Below are 16,019 nucleotides of genomic sequence, written 5' to 3'. Positions count from 1 at the left end.
TTTGTTTCGGTCTTCACTGAGAAGTCTGAAGGAATGTCTAACATAGTGAATGCTTATGGGAAGGGGGTAGGTTTAGAAGATAAAATAAAAAAAGAGCAAGTTAAAAATCACTTAGAAAAGTTAGATGCCTGCAAGTCACCAGGGCCTGATGAAATGCATCCTAGAATACTCAAGGAGTTAATAGAGGAGGTATCTGAGCCTCTAGCTATTATCTTCGGAAAGTCATGGGAGACAGGAGAGATTCCAGAAGACTGGAAAAGGGCAAATATAGTGCCCATCTACAAAAAGGGAAATAAAAACAACCCAGGAAACTACAGACCAGTTAGTTTAACTTCTGCGCCAGGGAAGATAATGGAGCAAGTAATTAAAGAAATCATCTGCAAACACTTGGAAGGTGGTAAGGTGATAGGGAATAGCCAGCATGGATTTGTAAAGAACAAATCGTGTCAAACCAATCTGATAGCTTTCTTTGATAGGATAACGAGTCTTGTGGATAAGGGAGAAGCGGTGGATGTGGTATACCTAGACTTTAGTAAGGCATTTGATATGGTCTCGCATGATATCCTTATCGATAAACTAGGCAAATACAATTTAGATGGGGTGCATAACCAAATACAAGGTGGGTGCATAACTGGCTGGATAACCGTACTCAGAGAGTAGTTATTAATGGCTCCCAATCCTGCTGGAAAGGTATAACAAGTGGGGTTCTGCAGGGGTCTGTTTTGGGACCGGCTCTGTTCAATATCTTCATCAACGACTTAGATGTTGGCATAGAAAGTACACTTATTAAGTTTGCAGACAATATCAAACTGGGAGGGATTGCAACTGCTTTGGAGGACAGAGTCAAAATTCAAAATGATCTGGACAAATTGGAGAAATGGTCTGAGGTAAACCAGATGAAATTCAATAAAGACAAATGCAAAGTGTTCCACTTAGGAAGGAACAATCAGTTTCACACGTACAGAATGAGAAGAGACTGTCTAGGAAGGAGTATGGCAGAAAGAGATCTAGGGGTCATAGTAGACCACAAGCTAAATATGAGTCAACAGTGTGATACTGTTGCCAAAAAAGCAAACGTGATTCTGGAATGCATTAACAGGTGTGTTGTAAACGAGACACGAGAAGTCATTCTTCTGCTCTACTCTGTGCTGGTTAGGCCTCAACTGGAGTATTGTGTCCAGTTCTGGGCACCGCATTTCAAGAAAGATGTGGAGAAATTGGAGAGGGTCCAGAGAAGAGCAACAAGAATGATTAAAGGTCTTGAAAACTTCTGAAGAAGTGGGTATTCACCCACGAAAGCTCATGCTCCAAAACGTCTGTTAATCTATAAGGTGCCACAGGATTCTTTGCTGGTCTTGAGAACATGACCTATGAAGGAAGGCTGAAAGAATTGGGTTTATTTAGTTTGGAAAAGAGAAGACTGAGAGGGGACATGATAGCAGTTTTCAGGTATCTAAAAGGGTGTCATCAGGAGGAGGGAGAAAACTTGTTCACTTTAGCCTCTGATGATAGAACAAGAAGCAATGGGCTTAAACTGCAGCAAGGGAGATTTAGGTTGGACATTAGGAAAAAGTTCCTAACTGTCAGGGTAGTTAAACACTGGAATAAATTGCCTAGGGAGGTTGTGGAATCTCCATCTCTGGAGATATTTAAGAGTAGGTTAGATAAATGTCTATCAGGGATGGTCTAGACAGTATTTGGTCCTGCCATGAGGGCAGGGGACTGGACTCAATGACTTCTCAAGGTCCCTTCCAGTCCTAGAGTCTATGAATCTATGAATGCTTCAGCCTTATAAAAAAAAATTTCCCAGTTTTTTCCTAAACAGAACTTCATCAGAATTGAAACTTGGCAGGAACTTGTTCTGATTAAATGGAAAAACATTTAACTGGAAAACTTTCAACCAGCACTAGTCTAAAGTAAAACTTCCATTACTTCAGGGGAAGCAGGATTGAGTCCTAACTATTATTTGTATAGCTTATTAGTGAAGAGATCTTTGATAGCCAGAGAAAGAGACCTGTGGCCAGATTCAGAGGTAATAGAAGTTAGTCCCGTACTCTGATTCCATTACGCTTCCTCAGGCATATTTACCCCCTACTTACTGATGCATGAGTGGAAGGCAGTCAGGGCTGCAGTTGAAGTCTAAATTGATCTAGTGTACTCTTTATGGGGACAGGAACACTCAGCAGCAAATCACCTCTGAATTTGGCCCTTGCATTTTATTTCTAATGTTTCATGTTATGTTGTCCATACAGTAAAGGTTCATTGTGCCTTTGATGCACAGGCACATTGGTAGTTCACTATTGCATCGGCAACTCTTGTCAGGCCTGAAAAACTCACTACACCTCACACATTGCTGTCACGGTGTTTATCTGTAAAGAATGTTGTGTGAAATGTCAAATGAAATCCGGTGATGCACTGGTCATTAGTATAATTGTGAAATGCATGTATTAACACTACAGGAGGAATTATGGATACTTACTGATATTAAGTTTTAAAATCTGTAACCAAAGGGAGAAACAGGTTTTCTTCCAGACAAGAGGGAGAACAGTTATCTCCCTTTTTCTGATGTAAAGTGAGCATGGTGATGCCAGAAACATTGGACAGTTCATTTTGTGTTGGAAGTAAACAGGAGGAGCAAATTAACATGAGGATGAGAAATCAGCATAGGAACATACTGGAGTGTGATCCCCAGGGGTTCATCCTGACTAGTGAAAAAGACCAACTTTGGGGAATATAAGGAGAAGCAAAAAGATGTTTTGGTTATCCATCACTGAGGGGGCAGATTGGTCAGTACTCTTTGTAACCATGAATGGTGGGTTGGTAACACTAAGAAGTGGCTGTAGTTGAGAAGACTGCCTTAGACAAGGATTGTAGCCTGTTAAGTTTGAATCATAGAACATAAGGGTTGGAAGGGACCTCAGAAGGTCATCTAGTCTGGCCCTCTGTTCAAAGCAGGACCAATCCCCACACAGATTTTTGCCCCAGATCCCTAAATGGCCCCCTCAAAGATTGAACTCATAATGCTGGGTTAAGCAGGCCAGGGCTCAAACCACTGAGCTATCCCATCTCCCCAAATGTGGGATGATACTTTTGTTTTATTTGTAACCATTTTCTGTATATTATCTCTGCTTAATATCACATAAATTTCAGTTCTTGGTTAATAAACTTCTTTGTTTCCTCGTAAGTATATCTCAGTGCTGTTGTGTTCAGTAGAGTGTGAATTCCTGGTTAAATCAAGAAAGCTGGTGTATCTCTTTAAAGCCAGCACACTTGGTAATTTCTGTGAGCATCCAGTGATGGGCTAGAGAGATGCTTCTGGTTCGGGAACTGAAGTGCACCAAGGGTTAACCTGCAAGGCAAAGTTAGGACTGGTAGAGTCCTGAGGGATCTGTGGGGATGGCTAACCAACAGGAGTGGCAGGGAGTTGTTACTCAGTTTAACATCAACAGTTCCCTTTTATGCTGAGGCACAGGGCTAACAGGGTGACATACAATGCTACACACCCTGAGAAAGCATCACAATGCCCGGTAATGGGCATATACACTCAAGAAGAAACAAAGAATTCTTACCAGTTACAGTCAAAAATGTCAAGGAGATGAGGAGATTTATACCCCAGTTCATGCTAGAGGTTAAAGCCATGGCCCGTCCTCTGATCCCACCAGGGAAAATTTCACTCAGCACTAGCCAGGTCACTGAAAGGAAGGGAAAAAAAGACATTATTTTTGAAAGGAAGCCTGGGTGCCTAAAATTAGGGACATAAATTTACAATTAGACACCTGAATGAGTGACCTGATTTTGTTTTGTAGTGTTGAACACCAGCAGCTCCCACTTGACCAAGGCCTGAACTCCAAGCTATGTGTGGTACCTTAGTCATGTGAGTCACATTCAGTCAATAAAATGCCTTTCAACTAGTGTACTATAGGCTTTTCAGGGCAATCCAACACTAGAACAATGTTTTCCTGTTTCAAGCGTATGCATAACACTACGTCTGAAAAGTGTGAGGCAAGGTTTGACAGTGCAATCCCTGCACAGCTGAATGTGAAAGAGGGAACTGACAAAACTTCTCTCTCGGAATACATGTTAATGTATGTGGAGGCAGTGAAACAGAGTACCCATTGGTTTGTGAGCACCACTGCAAGTTACGTTGAATTATGAATACCTGCCAAAAATACAGCAAGTTTGCTATTCCAGCTGTATGCTATATATATATATATATATATATATATATATATATATATATATATGCTATATATATATATATATAAGCTTTCTTTCCTCTTGAGGTAAAGGTAGATATGATTAATATATTTCTATTCTTGTTTCATGAGTCTCTTGCCTTTGTCTTATATATAATATTGTATCACTAGGGCCGACGAGAGGTGGGGGAAGCCGGTACAAATTACCGGGGCCCGGCAGTCCGGAAGGGGACCATGTTTAGCTGGCCCGCTCTTGCTGGGGGGCTTGAAAAAAATTTTCATGGGGGCCCAAACCCGCTCTTGGTGGACCTGTGTATCACCCTAATATCCATGTACACATAAAGCCAAATTCTGACTTCACTTACACACCGTGATTTTAATCGGATTGCACAAGTGGAACTGAAGACAGAGGCCCTGATTTTTGGTTGTGCTATGGCTGCTTTATGTTTCACACCACCAGTGCAAAGTGATCCAAAAACTGGGTTATCCAGACACAAGAGGAGAGTCCGAGTGTCGGGGGATCTTCCTCTGGTGGAGAGTTGGTTTAGTAGCTCCTAAGTCCACCTGTCCCAAGTAAGAATACTAGGCCTTTCCTGTGCCCTGACAATTTGTTGTTGTCATAACAGAGCCTTTAGGCCATTTTGGCAGCAGAGCATAACTTAGATCAGCTGCAGGCAGGGCCGGCGCTACCATTTAGGCAGCCTAGGCAATCGCCTAGGGCGCCAGAATAATTGGTGGGCACCGTTTTGCCGGAGGGGGCAGCAGGCGGCTCCAGTGGAGCTGCCGCAGTGGTGCCTGCGGAGGGTCCGGTGCTCCGCGGCTCCGGTGGAGCTGCCGCAGTCGTGCCTGCGCACGGTCGGCTGCTCGCGCAGCTCCGGTGGACTGCTCGCAGGCACCACTGCGGCAGCTCCAGCGGAGCCGCGGGACCAGCGCGCGGGGCGGCAAAATTGCTGTCCACCTAGGGCGCTCAAACCCCTAGCACCGGTCCTGGCTGGAGGATGGTGATAGCTTATGCAGGAGGAGTGGACAGCATCAGGAGAGCATACAGGTGGGGCACAGGCATCTTCAGGTCTTTGGTCACAGCCATGACTCTGGGCCCTTAGTGATTTTCTTCCTGTAGAACACTAAATGTTTGTTTCCTGTACACTTATACTAAAATTTCTGAAAATTACGATTTTAAAATAGAAGATTTGCCAGTGCTTCCTGTTGGCCATATGCCACACCAAGTATGACTAAAGGGTTCCTGTTTGGCAGGGGCAGAACTCATTGCACCATGGCAGTGACAAATGTGGGTAAAACAGAGACATTTCTGGGAATAAAATGTGGATAACCTGCACTTTGCTGGCTCTGAGTGGTTGGATTTAGTATCCAGGAGAAGTAGAGAAATATAAGCCACTCCTCTTGTTTTTGTAGTTCAAGGAATAACTCCACTGCCACCCGTGATGTGTTGGTCAGACTGAGCAGCATACTGGTCAACAGTTTGGGATCCGTTCCTGCAGCCCAAAGAGGCAGGGCACGCAGTACACAAACTGTTGAAAGATGGTGCGAAATGCAGACAGCAGCACAGGGATTGCTGGGATGCAAAGCAATGCATCATGGGGCATTTGGGACAAGACCTAGGATTCCTCGCGGCCCCCTCCACCTTCTTATAAGTGTTAGTGGCAGACGAGAAAGAGGTTCTCTGTGGAACAGCTGCCGAGAGTGCACCGCTCAGAATACCGCTGCAAGTGCTGCAAGTGTGAACACGCTATTGCACAAGCAGCTGACAGTGTAAACACACAACAGCGGTTTCCCTTCAGCGCTCGCTGAGTGGTGCTGTAACTGCTGGAGCTGTAACTTTGCCAGTGTAGACATATCCTAATATGTTCTTTTCCCTTAATCTGAATAGTAAATAATGAATGATTCTCGTCTTTTGACACCTCTCTGGAATTACTATCACTGTTTGTCCTTTTGCTAAGAAACAGCAGCTGCAACAGGCACAAAAGGGCTGTATTTTCCTCTTGGGATACCAGTAACTAGGTGTCAGCTTCTGTTTGTCATCATAATTAATACTGAGAGCTGTGAATCTAGTCCCCATGCAAAGCTCAGAAAATCTAACCTGCCTATCTCTAAAGCCATTTCTGCAGAGTAACTGACTGCTCCTCCTGCACTCGCTTCAGCAGATACGTTCAGCACTATAGCAATAAGCCCAAACCTTAACTCCAGGTCAGAAAATAATGCTCCTCCCCCACCATGTATAGCATTCCATCATTGCTTCAAAAGTGTGCTTTACAGTAATAATCACACAGCATACATCTGGACAGTCCTGGGGTGGTGTGCATGCTGCAGAGAGCACAAAGCTGTGGTTTTTCAACTTGAGTATGAGTCAAGGAATGCCAGGGAGGAGTGAGGCTAAGAACAGGGGGTGCATCAACACTGAAGGTGAAGGTGTAATTTCCAGCTAGGGGAGAGACACATCTGCTAGCTTTGATTCGGCTAACATGCTAATAATAGCAGCGTAACTGTGGTTGTGCAGGTGAGGAGAGGGGTTAGCTGCCCAGAGAACAATCCCAGCCAGGATCCTAGGCACTTACTTGGGTGTCTAGTCTATCCCATCACCTGTGTTGCCATGGCTCTGCTGCTATTTTTTGCTCACTAGTGCGATCAAAGGTAGCACATGTACGTTTACCTGTGGTGGGAATTGTGCCTTCAGCTTCAGTGTTGATGCAGCCTAAGCGTGATCCTCTGTGCTGAGGGATATGACCTGTGCCTACTGAAGTCAAAGGGAAAGTCTCTCATTGACTTCAATGGGCTTTGGGTGAGGCCTAAGTGAAAATATGCCTCAGCCCTGTGTGTTCTCTCACTTACACTCAAGCATGGAATGTAACAAAAACAAACCAGACCAAATAAAACCACACATGAGGGGCAGGGTGTGGTAAAAATGAGCATATTAGAAGAATTACACAGCTTTAAGTGTGATCCTCAGTACGCAAATGAGGCACTTGACTAAGAAGTCCCCTCTCAGTGCTTTCAATGAGAAATTGGGCTTGTGCATTCAGTTCCCTGTTCACGTTTTCCTTTCCTGCACCTGTGTTGTGCAGAATCAAGCCCTTGATGGACAGATTTAAAAAGCAGAGTACTTGAAAGAATTCAGGGGTTTAGCAGCATAAATTGTGAGACGAGATTAGGTGGATTTACAGTTTAGAAATGAAAGAGGTAGAAGTATGTAAGACTGAAAGGAATGGAATGATCTGTTAGCAACAAGCGGTCCAAACTGAAGATAAGAAGGGGATTATCTCATAAGCAATGTCAGCAGAATATCTGTAGGCAAAAGGTTCTTAGAACAGGGGTTCTCAAACTGGGGGTCGGGACCCCTCAGGGGGGTCATAAGGTTATTACATGGGGGGTCGCGAACTGTCAACCTCCACCCCAAATCTCGCTTTGCCTCCAGCATTTGTAATGGTGTTAAATATACACAAAAGAGTTTTTAATTTATAAGGGAGGTTGCACTCAAGCGTGCTATGTGAAAGGGGTCACCAGTAAAAAAGTTTGAGAGCCACTGTCTTAGAATATGTAACAAACTTTCAAAGTCAAAGGAGAGAAATAAGTGAGCAAATACAAAACCAGGCACAACACTGAAACTGCACAGAGAAGCAATGAATCAGAGGGTGCAGCTAATGAGTAACATTTGCTCTGAGGACAAACTCTCCTCAGGTCTTTCTCCAGCGGGACTCCTGGCTCTAAGTATTTCCAAAGAGTGATAAAGTACTTTGCAGTGTAGGACATCACATTTTGCTAAACTACCTGGGGCCAGATGCTGTTCTGCTTACACTCAAAAAATAGTATGCTATTCCACAGGCATTTCCACTGATTTCAGTGGGATGTCTTCCAGAATAAGATACAGGCCTTTGGAGTACATGTAATGGGGTCTAGATTGAACATGTAGCTCTGTGACTCTGAGGGCTCGTCTACATGAGGAAATATACTGGTATTATACCTCTACAGTTATGCCACTTTAACCCTCTGTGCAGACACTCTTATTCTGGAATAAGAGACTTTGCTGGTTTAGTTCATGCTGCTTTCAAACAGTGAGTCACAATTCCTTCCCTGGTTTGCCTTTATTTCCCCCTTGGAACAAATCAGCTACTGCCCCATATTAGCAGCACTTTACTCCTACCCATTCTCTCTCCTTCTCCAGTTGCTCCTCCACCATCTAAATGGATGGTGGGAGTTCGGGGAGTGGGGTGGGTGGGAAGGAGATGCAGCTGCCTATGGAGCCTGCTCTCTCCCCATTTCTACAGACCAGTGGTGCTGGTAGCCCATGCAGAGGAACAAGGTGGAACATTTCCCCCTTATTCTCTTGCATGGATGGGAAATGTGACAATCTTGCCATAACTGACTATTTTTTCTATAACCTTTTTCTTCCAAGGCAGCAGGGCTGGCTCCAGGGTTTTTGCTGCCCCAAGCAGCAAAGAAAGAAACAAAAGCCTCAACTGTGATCTGCAGCTCTACCGCTGCCGCTTCAGTCTTCCATGGCAATTCGGTAGCAGGTCCTTCACTCCGAGAGGGAGTGAGGGACCCGCCGCCGAATTGCTGCTGAAGACCCAGACATGCCACCCTCACTGTTGGCCGCCCCAAGCAGCTGCTTGCTGGGCTGGTGCCTGGAGCTGGCCCTGCGTGGCAGATAAAGCATACTGTGGAAAATCACACTTGTAAATTGTGTGGTGAGCTTAGAGTCATGTGATCCTCATTAACATCACTCGGTACAGTGTTTTGACACTGACCTCAGTGAATTTGATCATTTGCAAATACTTTAGCAGCAACTCCAGAGAAGGACAACGATTGCTAGAAGTATGCGGAGGCTTACAAACAAACAAGTGCAAAAGCTAGGAATGTTTTAACTTGAAAAAAGGCAGAGTTAGAAGCAGTTGTTTTATTCCAAACCAGGTAAGATTGTTAAGATGCATGAATAATGGGATGAAATTCTATGGCCTGTCTTGTTCAGGAGGTCAGACTAGAATAGATGATCATTATGGTCCCTCCTGGCCTTAAAATCTATGTAAATGAACACAATCCTCCTTTTTGGCTCTATCCTATAATATGACAAGAATAGCCACTCAAGATTAATAGTCAGTAAATATGGAACAAGTGAAAGGATATATTACTTTGCCTGTAGTCAAAAACTGTGTCTAGATTTGAAAAGGGATTGCATTTCATTACCATTGGTAAAACTAGCAAGCTACGGTAAGGGTAATCAAATGCCATGCCTCAGTGTGTATCCCAACTCCTTGGAAGATCAGGAAATAAACATTTTCCCATGTACCTCATTCTACAGTTTTCTAGGTACATTGATGTTTTGGGTATCTTATTTCTGCTTTCCTCACATGAACTGGGCATTAGTTATTGCTGGAAGCAAGATACCAGAATTGATGGACCAATGGTCTGGACTGGTGATGCAAATTTTAAATTCTTTTTTTTTCTTTTGCTATGATAAATTCTTTGGGCCAAATCCCTGAAGTCACATATGGAAGACAATCAGGATGTGGAAAACAGTGTTCAAGTTCTTAAAAATGATGAGTCTGTGTCCAAACCATGAGCATCAATGATATGGAGATAAGCTGAGCAATGATATAAGCCCTTTTCTGAACCATAAAATATGTACTTCTTCCTCATTCTGTCTGCTCCTCCAATCATGTTAGAACAGAGTAGTTAAACATCCCTGTTAGAACTCATGACCTCTTTTCTGTGTGCTAGATACTTGATAAGAATTGTAGCAATTCTAGTGTCTTTGGGAAGCAATACAATATTTTTTTTCAAATATATTCAGTTATATGTAGAAGAAAAAGAATATTCATGGATGTGGATTGCTTCCCTGTAAAAGGTGATTACTGTTGTGTAAAAGATGAGCTGTTCTATATGAACAAAAAAATTGCCATCCTGCATCAGGACTCAGGTTCACCTAGACCAGGGGTGGGCAAATTTTTTGGCCCGAGGGCTACATCTGGGTATGGAAATTGTATGGCGGGCCATGAACGCTCACGATACTGGGGTTGGGGTACGGGCTCTGGGGTGGGGCCAGAAATGAGGAGTTCAGGGTGCAGGAGGGGGTTCTGGGCTGGGACAGGTAGGGGGGCAGTGAGGGCTCCAGCTGGGGGTGCGGGCTCTGGGGTGGGGTTGGAGATGAGGGGTTTGAGGTGTAGGAGGGTGCTCTGGGCTGGGATCGAGGGGTTTGGAGGGCAGGAGGGGAACAGGGCTGGGGAAGGGGGTTGGAGTGTGGGACGGTAGCTCAGGGGTGCAGGTGGTGCTTACCTCAAGCAGCTTCTGGAAGCAACGGCATGTCCCCCCTCCAGCTCCTATGTGGAGGTGAAGCCAGGCGGGTCTGCTGTGTGCTGCCCTGTCCGCAGACGCTGCACCTGCAGCTGCTATTGGCCACAGTTCCCAGCCAATGGGAGCTGCACTTGGGGCAAGGGTAGCATGTGGAGCGGAGCCCCCTGGCTGCCCCTATGAATAGGAGCTGGAAGGGGAACATGCCACTGCTTCTGGGAGCCGCTTGGAGTGGCCCCCAACTCTGATCCCCAGCTGGAGTGCCGGAGCAGGGCAAACCCCAGACCCTGCTACCTAGTGGAGCTTGAGGGCTGGATTAAAATGGCTGGTGGGCCGGATGTGGCCCGCGGGCCCTAGTTTGCCCACCCTGACCTAGACCAATATCCTGTCTCTGAACATGGCCAGTACCAGATGCTTCAGAGGAAAGTGTAAGAACCCCCACAGTAGACAGGTATGGGGCAATTTGCTTCCCACATCAGGTTTCATCCTAATCTCTAATACAAATTGGTTTAAACCCTGAAGTATGAGGTAAAGGTTCTCTCTGTAACCTTACTGCACAATCTGATTCCTTTTTGTTCTTGCCCATGTTGGCACTCATGCTGCCCCATCAACAAACAGCACACTTGGCAGGCAAGCACACAAGAATGAAAAAATAATCTTCAATGGAAAATGTGACTGCTTATAGTAAGTCACATACTGTAGCTTAAGAAATGCCTTTCTTATTAAAATGGGGAATATGTATTCCTGCTTGTGGGTGTTTGTTCAGAATAGTGAATCTAGGATAATCCTGGGAGGCATTTGCACAGGAATGGCCATAGAAGTCAAAGGTTCTAATTCATAAACAAGTTATGCACAAACTACTCAGGATTATTGCATATTTCACTCCAGAAAAGTATGGAGAGAAAAAAATACACAACTTGGGTGGGTGAATGTACCTGCATTTCTAGTACAGAAGAGAGGGTACATTCTACTCCCGAGGGGACCACAGAACAGAAATGACTGCTGATTGAGACCCAGGAACAGGGGCAATTCTAGTCTTTATGCTTTCAAACAGAAAATGTATTCTTTTAACAGGAAAAAGTATGAAAGTTTTTGACATTTCCTTCCTATGGAGTGAGGTTGTTCAGGGCATATCTGTTCTTGATTGTCTTCTGAGCATCTCCCTTTGAGGTTTGATCCTCCAAATCCCACAGAAGGCAAAGTTCTGTGCATGGAAAGTTTGTAGAGTTGGGCCTGATACAGGCAATACTGCATGTGCTTTTTTATTTTTTTTAAAAAAGCCCATGTATATATTCCCCATACCAAACAGTCACATCAAATGAGTTAGATCTTTCTCACAGTTGCACTGCTGTAAATCCAGACCAACCTTATGAATCAGTTACTTTGGAGCCTACAGCCCCAATCTTGCAGACAACTCAGTGTGCCGGCTTCATGCTTTAAATTTAAGCCCACCCATGTTTGCAGGATCGAGGCATCATACAGCAAAATGCAGCAACAGGCTTGAGCTACCGTCATGTGTCTTTGGGAAGCAATCTTGAAAAACATGCTCCCCTTGAACGTTCTACTTTGGATAAGCTATAAACTTGTGACTTTAAAAAAAAATACTTTTTTTGGCATCAAGCACTTTGTCACCTTACAATACTTGATATGATGTGTTTATCTTTGCAGGTGAAATCAAGTAGTGTGTTTTTACTTAGGGTCCTGTTGAATAAAAATTGCTCTGGGCTTTTGTACTAAGCCTGCACAAGATCAAGGAAGTTCTGAAAAATCATCTTCCCAAGTGTGGAAACTGGACTGTGTTGAATTTGATACACTTCTTTAAAACTTTTTCACAGAATGACCCCATACAGACTTGCTCCAGTGAATGTCAAGTGAAATTAATGTAAAACCTTTGCTACAATAATCAAAGGCCACTATTTACTTTATATTTGAATGTAATATTTGACCTACAATACATGAAGGGCAAATGTTACATTCAAACATTCAGTAATTAATAGCAGCCTTTTGATAGCAGATAAAAGGTTCTATATTTTTATTTGTGCGATGCCTTGCAGAGGAAAATGTCACTGTCACAGAAAAATAAAATGTTAGAATGTATTGTTATTGCAATAATATATATATGAATGAGATGGTCTGCATGCATTTGTAAAATTCATTCGACATGAGTTTGGGTCAGTGGCATTACTACTGCTACTACTAAATAACATTCAGCACAAATATAGTGCTTTGCCTCGTCAAAACACTTTACACGTTAGCTAACCAGGTCCTACCCCTCTCAGCCCCTGTGTGCATCTCCTGCACAGCTCCCCTACATGCAACCTGCCACTTTGCACAGTGGAACTATATGAGTTCTGCTTCTAAGTAGTGCTCTTTGGCATAGCAATATGGAACTGGATTTGCACCTACCAGAAGCCTTGCTTATGCAAGGTACTTAAGCACATGCCTAACTTTAAGCACAAGTGCTTCCACTGAAAACTCACACTGCTCTCAGCTTCAGACTACCTAAGGATAATTCAAAGTAGCTGGTACTTTACTTGCATCAAGTATTCTATGAAAATTCAAACTGAATGCTGGCAGATGGATGATCTTCAATCCAGAGCAAGTGTTTTCTCTGGTGTTTTGGCACGCGTTCTCACTACACTGCAGTCTATCAGCCTATGGACATGATATGAAATGAAGACTACATGTGGCGTTATTTGAATAGCACATGAACAATGAATTGGATACGTTCTAGCTCATCAAATCCAAAACAACATCAGTGTAGTAGAGCAGAGCAAACTCTCAAATGACTCTGCTGTGCATGCTGGCTATGCTATGAACCTCCAAATAAAAAGATGAATCAGTTGTTTTCTAAGAAAAATAACCCTAAAATATGCCATTTTTTAATTTTGTTTGAGGGTTTCTATACTGTAAACCAGTGGTTCTCAAACTGTGGGTCGGGACCCCAAAGTGGGTCATGACCCCATTTTAATGGGGTTACCCGGGCTGGCTTAGACTTGCTGGGGTCTGGGGCCAAAGCCCAAGCCCCACTGCCCAGGGCTGAAGCTGAAGCCCAAGGGCTTCAGCCCTGGAAGACAGAGCTCAGGTTACAGGCCCACTGCATGGGGCTGAAGTCCCTGGGCTTTTCCCTGCCCCCGGGGTACGGGGGCTTGAGCTTGAGCAGGCTCAGGCTTTGGTCTCTCCTCCTGGGGTCATTTAGTAATTTTTGTTGTCAGAAAAGGGTCACGGGGCAATGAAGTTTGAGAAGCCCTGCTGTAAACTGATTAATCACACGTTTTCCAGGTTTGAGCTCTCTGGCTCCAATCCAGCAAAGCACTTAAGCACATGATTAACTTTAAGCACTTTGCTTATTTTAAGTCATGTAAATGCTGGACATTTTATTTGTGTGAACTGTAAGACAAGATCATGAAGAGTTTGTAAAACTTATAAACTCATAAATACAATACTTCAAACAAATGTATAAGGGAACACTGTAGTATGAAAGATTAACATTAAATTTCTGTGCACTATAAACAAATACAGTAAATTGACGTCTTATAAAAGCTTGAAATGTTACTTTGTCTAGTGTCAGAGATATTGATGAGAGTTGTAGAACACTCATCTTCTACCAGGGTCTTCCAATCTATTGTAAGGCCGTGTAGCTTGCACTATTTTGTAGCTGAATAACGTCCAACTAAAACAACTGCTGAGAGTAATGGGTTATATTTAGAGATGGGCAAAATTTTAAGACTGAAACTTTTTAACTGAAAAATGCAAATTTGGGTTGTCTGAAACGTTTCGTAAATTAAAGTCAAATTTGCAGAATTGTTTCAGTCACAAAAAAAACCCTGAAAAAATTAAAACATTTATTTTGACATTTTTAAAAAATGTTTCAATTTTTTTATTCAGAATGACTTGTTTTTAATTTTGCTTGTTTTATTTTTAAAAGCATTCACCCCTTGCAAAAATGAAATGGAACATTTCATTTGATCCAAACAAACATTTTTCAACTTTGCACAGTTCTAATGATGTTGCAAGTAGCACTGCATCCTCACTCACTTATTTTCTTTACCAGATTTTCCAGTGTCTTGAAGGAGATGTGATGTCCCCATTTAAAATTTGGTCAAAGTTGGGTTCTGCAGCAATATGTTGGAGGTAGAAGGAAATAGGGGCTTGATCATAAATATGAGCACGGCATATCACTCTTGTCATCACATCAGTGAGGTTGATCAAAGCCAGAAGTGAAGCTGGCTATTTTGTTCTGTTTTAAATTTGCACCAAGTGTTTGAAGGGAATATGCCAAAGAAATGCAGAAAACAAGACACTTAGCATCTTCAAACCACGTAACAAGTCAATCTAATGATTACAGATGTGCAAAATGCAGTGGGCCAATATCATCCCTGATTTAACTCCAATAACTTCAGTGGAGTTACTGCAAGGAGGATGGTTTTGGTTTGCAAGGGCATGTCACTATAGACAGATACTTGGGATTTTTGGAAGTTAATTATTCTAAACCACATGAAAACACATGAAATCTGTGTCCCCACTGAAGAGGACTACTACAAAATAGTAAAAAGCTGGATGGGGATTTGTCCCCTTCATTTCCTCCAATGGTTAATATTTCACTGCTTTGACTAGATTTCCACATACACACACACTGCCTCCTGCATCTTGCCTTAAGTCTTTGGATTTACATTAACTCAGAAACTCCCAGCAAAACTCATACAAAACCGATGTTTCCAGGTTAAGCATAAATTATCTCGGTTTCACTCAGAATTTGGCTTCCATCTCATCTGAATTTCAACACATTCTTGGCGAGTTTGGCAAAACTGGCCCAAATTTGGGTTTGCAGCAAAACTTGAAGCTAGCCAAGTTTCATCCTGCTTTAGTTAGATTTCATTATTAGAAGTTTCACAGGCCTCTAGTAAAGATTGGTCCTACATAGAGTATGTCTTCATCGGAGAGTTAATTTAGGCTCTCACTGAGTTGCTCCTAACGTGGCTCCCATCCATGCATAAACCCTCTCATCAGAGTGTAGTGGTGCTTTACACCTAGGCTACTGGCCTCTCCTGAGATATAGGCTAAAACTCAAGTGGTTCTCACACTCAGACCAGTAAACCTCCTTCCCTTTGTGCCATGGATGTGGGCTAAATCACTGGAGTGCTATTAATCCTTCACAGCTTTTCCACAGTTCCCTCTGTCTGCCCAAAAGGACAGACAAATTGTCCTACAATTCACTAGGATAGAAACAGAGTGGCTCAGCTTACTGCAGAATAAAGGACCATGAGATATGCCCCCGGAAGTCCTAGCAACACACACAGGTGAATGCAGCACCAGTGTGAGAAGATGGAGTATGTCCACATTCCAGCTGGAAGCTGTATTTTCCAGTTTGAGGAGACAGGTCACACTAGCTCTGATCAAGAGAGCACAGTAACAATATAAGTGTAGCTGTGGCAGCAGGAAGGGATAGCCACTCCCAGTAAACAGGCATCCAAAATGCTAAGTAGATACTTGGCTAGCAGCAGAGGGAGGGGAGAACTA

General features: G+C 43.3%; 1 protein-coding gene across 4 annotated transcripts in view; it reads right to left on the bottom strand.

Annotated features, from left to right (window-relative positions):
• SLC2A12 (solute carrier family 2 member 12) overlaps window positions 1-16,019 on the bottom strand; it is a 38,554-nt gene that overhangs the window by 5,849 nt on the left and 16,686 nt on the right. The window contains exon 3 of one of the 4 annotated variants that reach the window (XM_050949646.1): window positions 3,570-3,692. The exons of 1 other annotated variant lie outside the window; for it this stretch is intronic. In XM_050949646.1, coding sequence (XP_050805603.1) covers window positions 3,570-3,692 — 123 coding nt within the window. Of the gene's footprint in view, window positions 1-3,569; window positions 3,693-14,527; window positions 14,615-16,019 lie in introns of those variants that run through there. 2 more of the 4 variants (XM_050949647.1, XM_050949649.1) reach the window with 2 other exon arrangements.

This window comes from Gopherus flavomarginatus, chromosome 4 (assembly GCF_025201925.1).
Source record: "Gopherus flavomarginatus isolate rGopFla2 chromosome 4, rGopFla2.mat.asm, whole genome shotgun sequence".
Lineage (NCBI taxonomy): Eukaryota > Metazoa > Chordata > Testudines > Testudinidae > Gopherus > Gopherus flavomarginatus.
The sequence above is the reverse complement of the archived record's forward strand: the minus strand, read 5'-3'. Positions and strand labels throughout refer to the sequence as shown.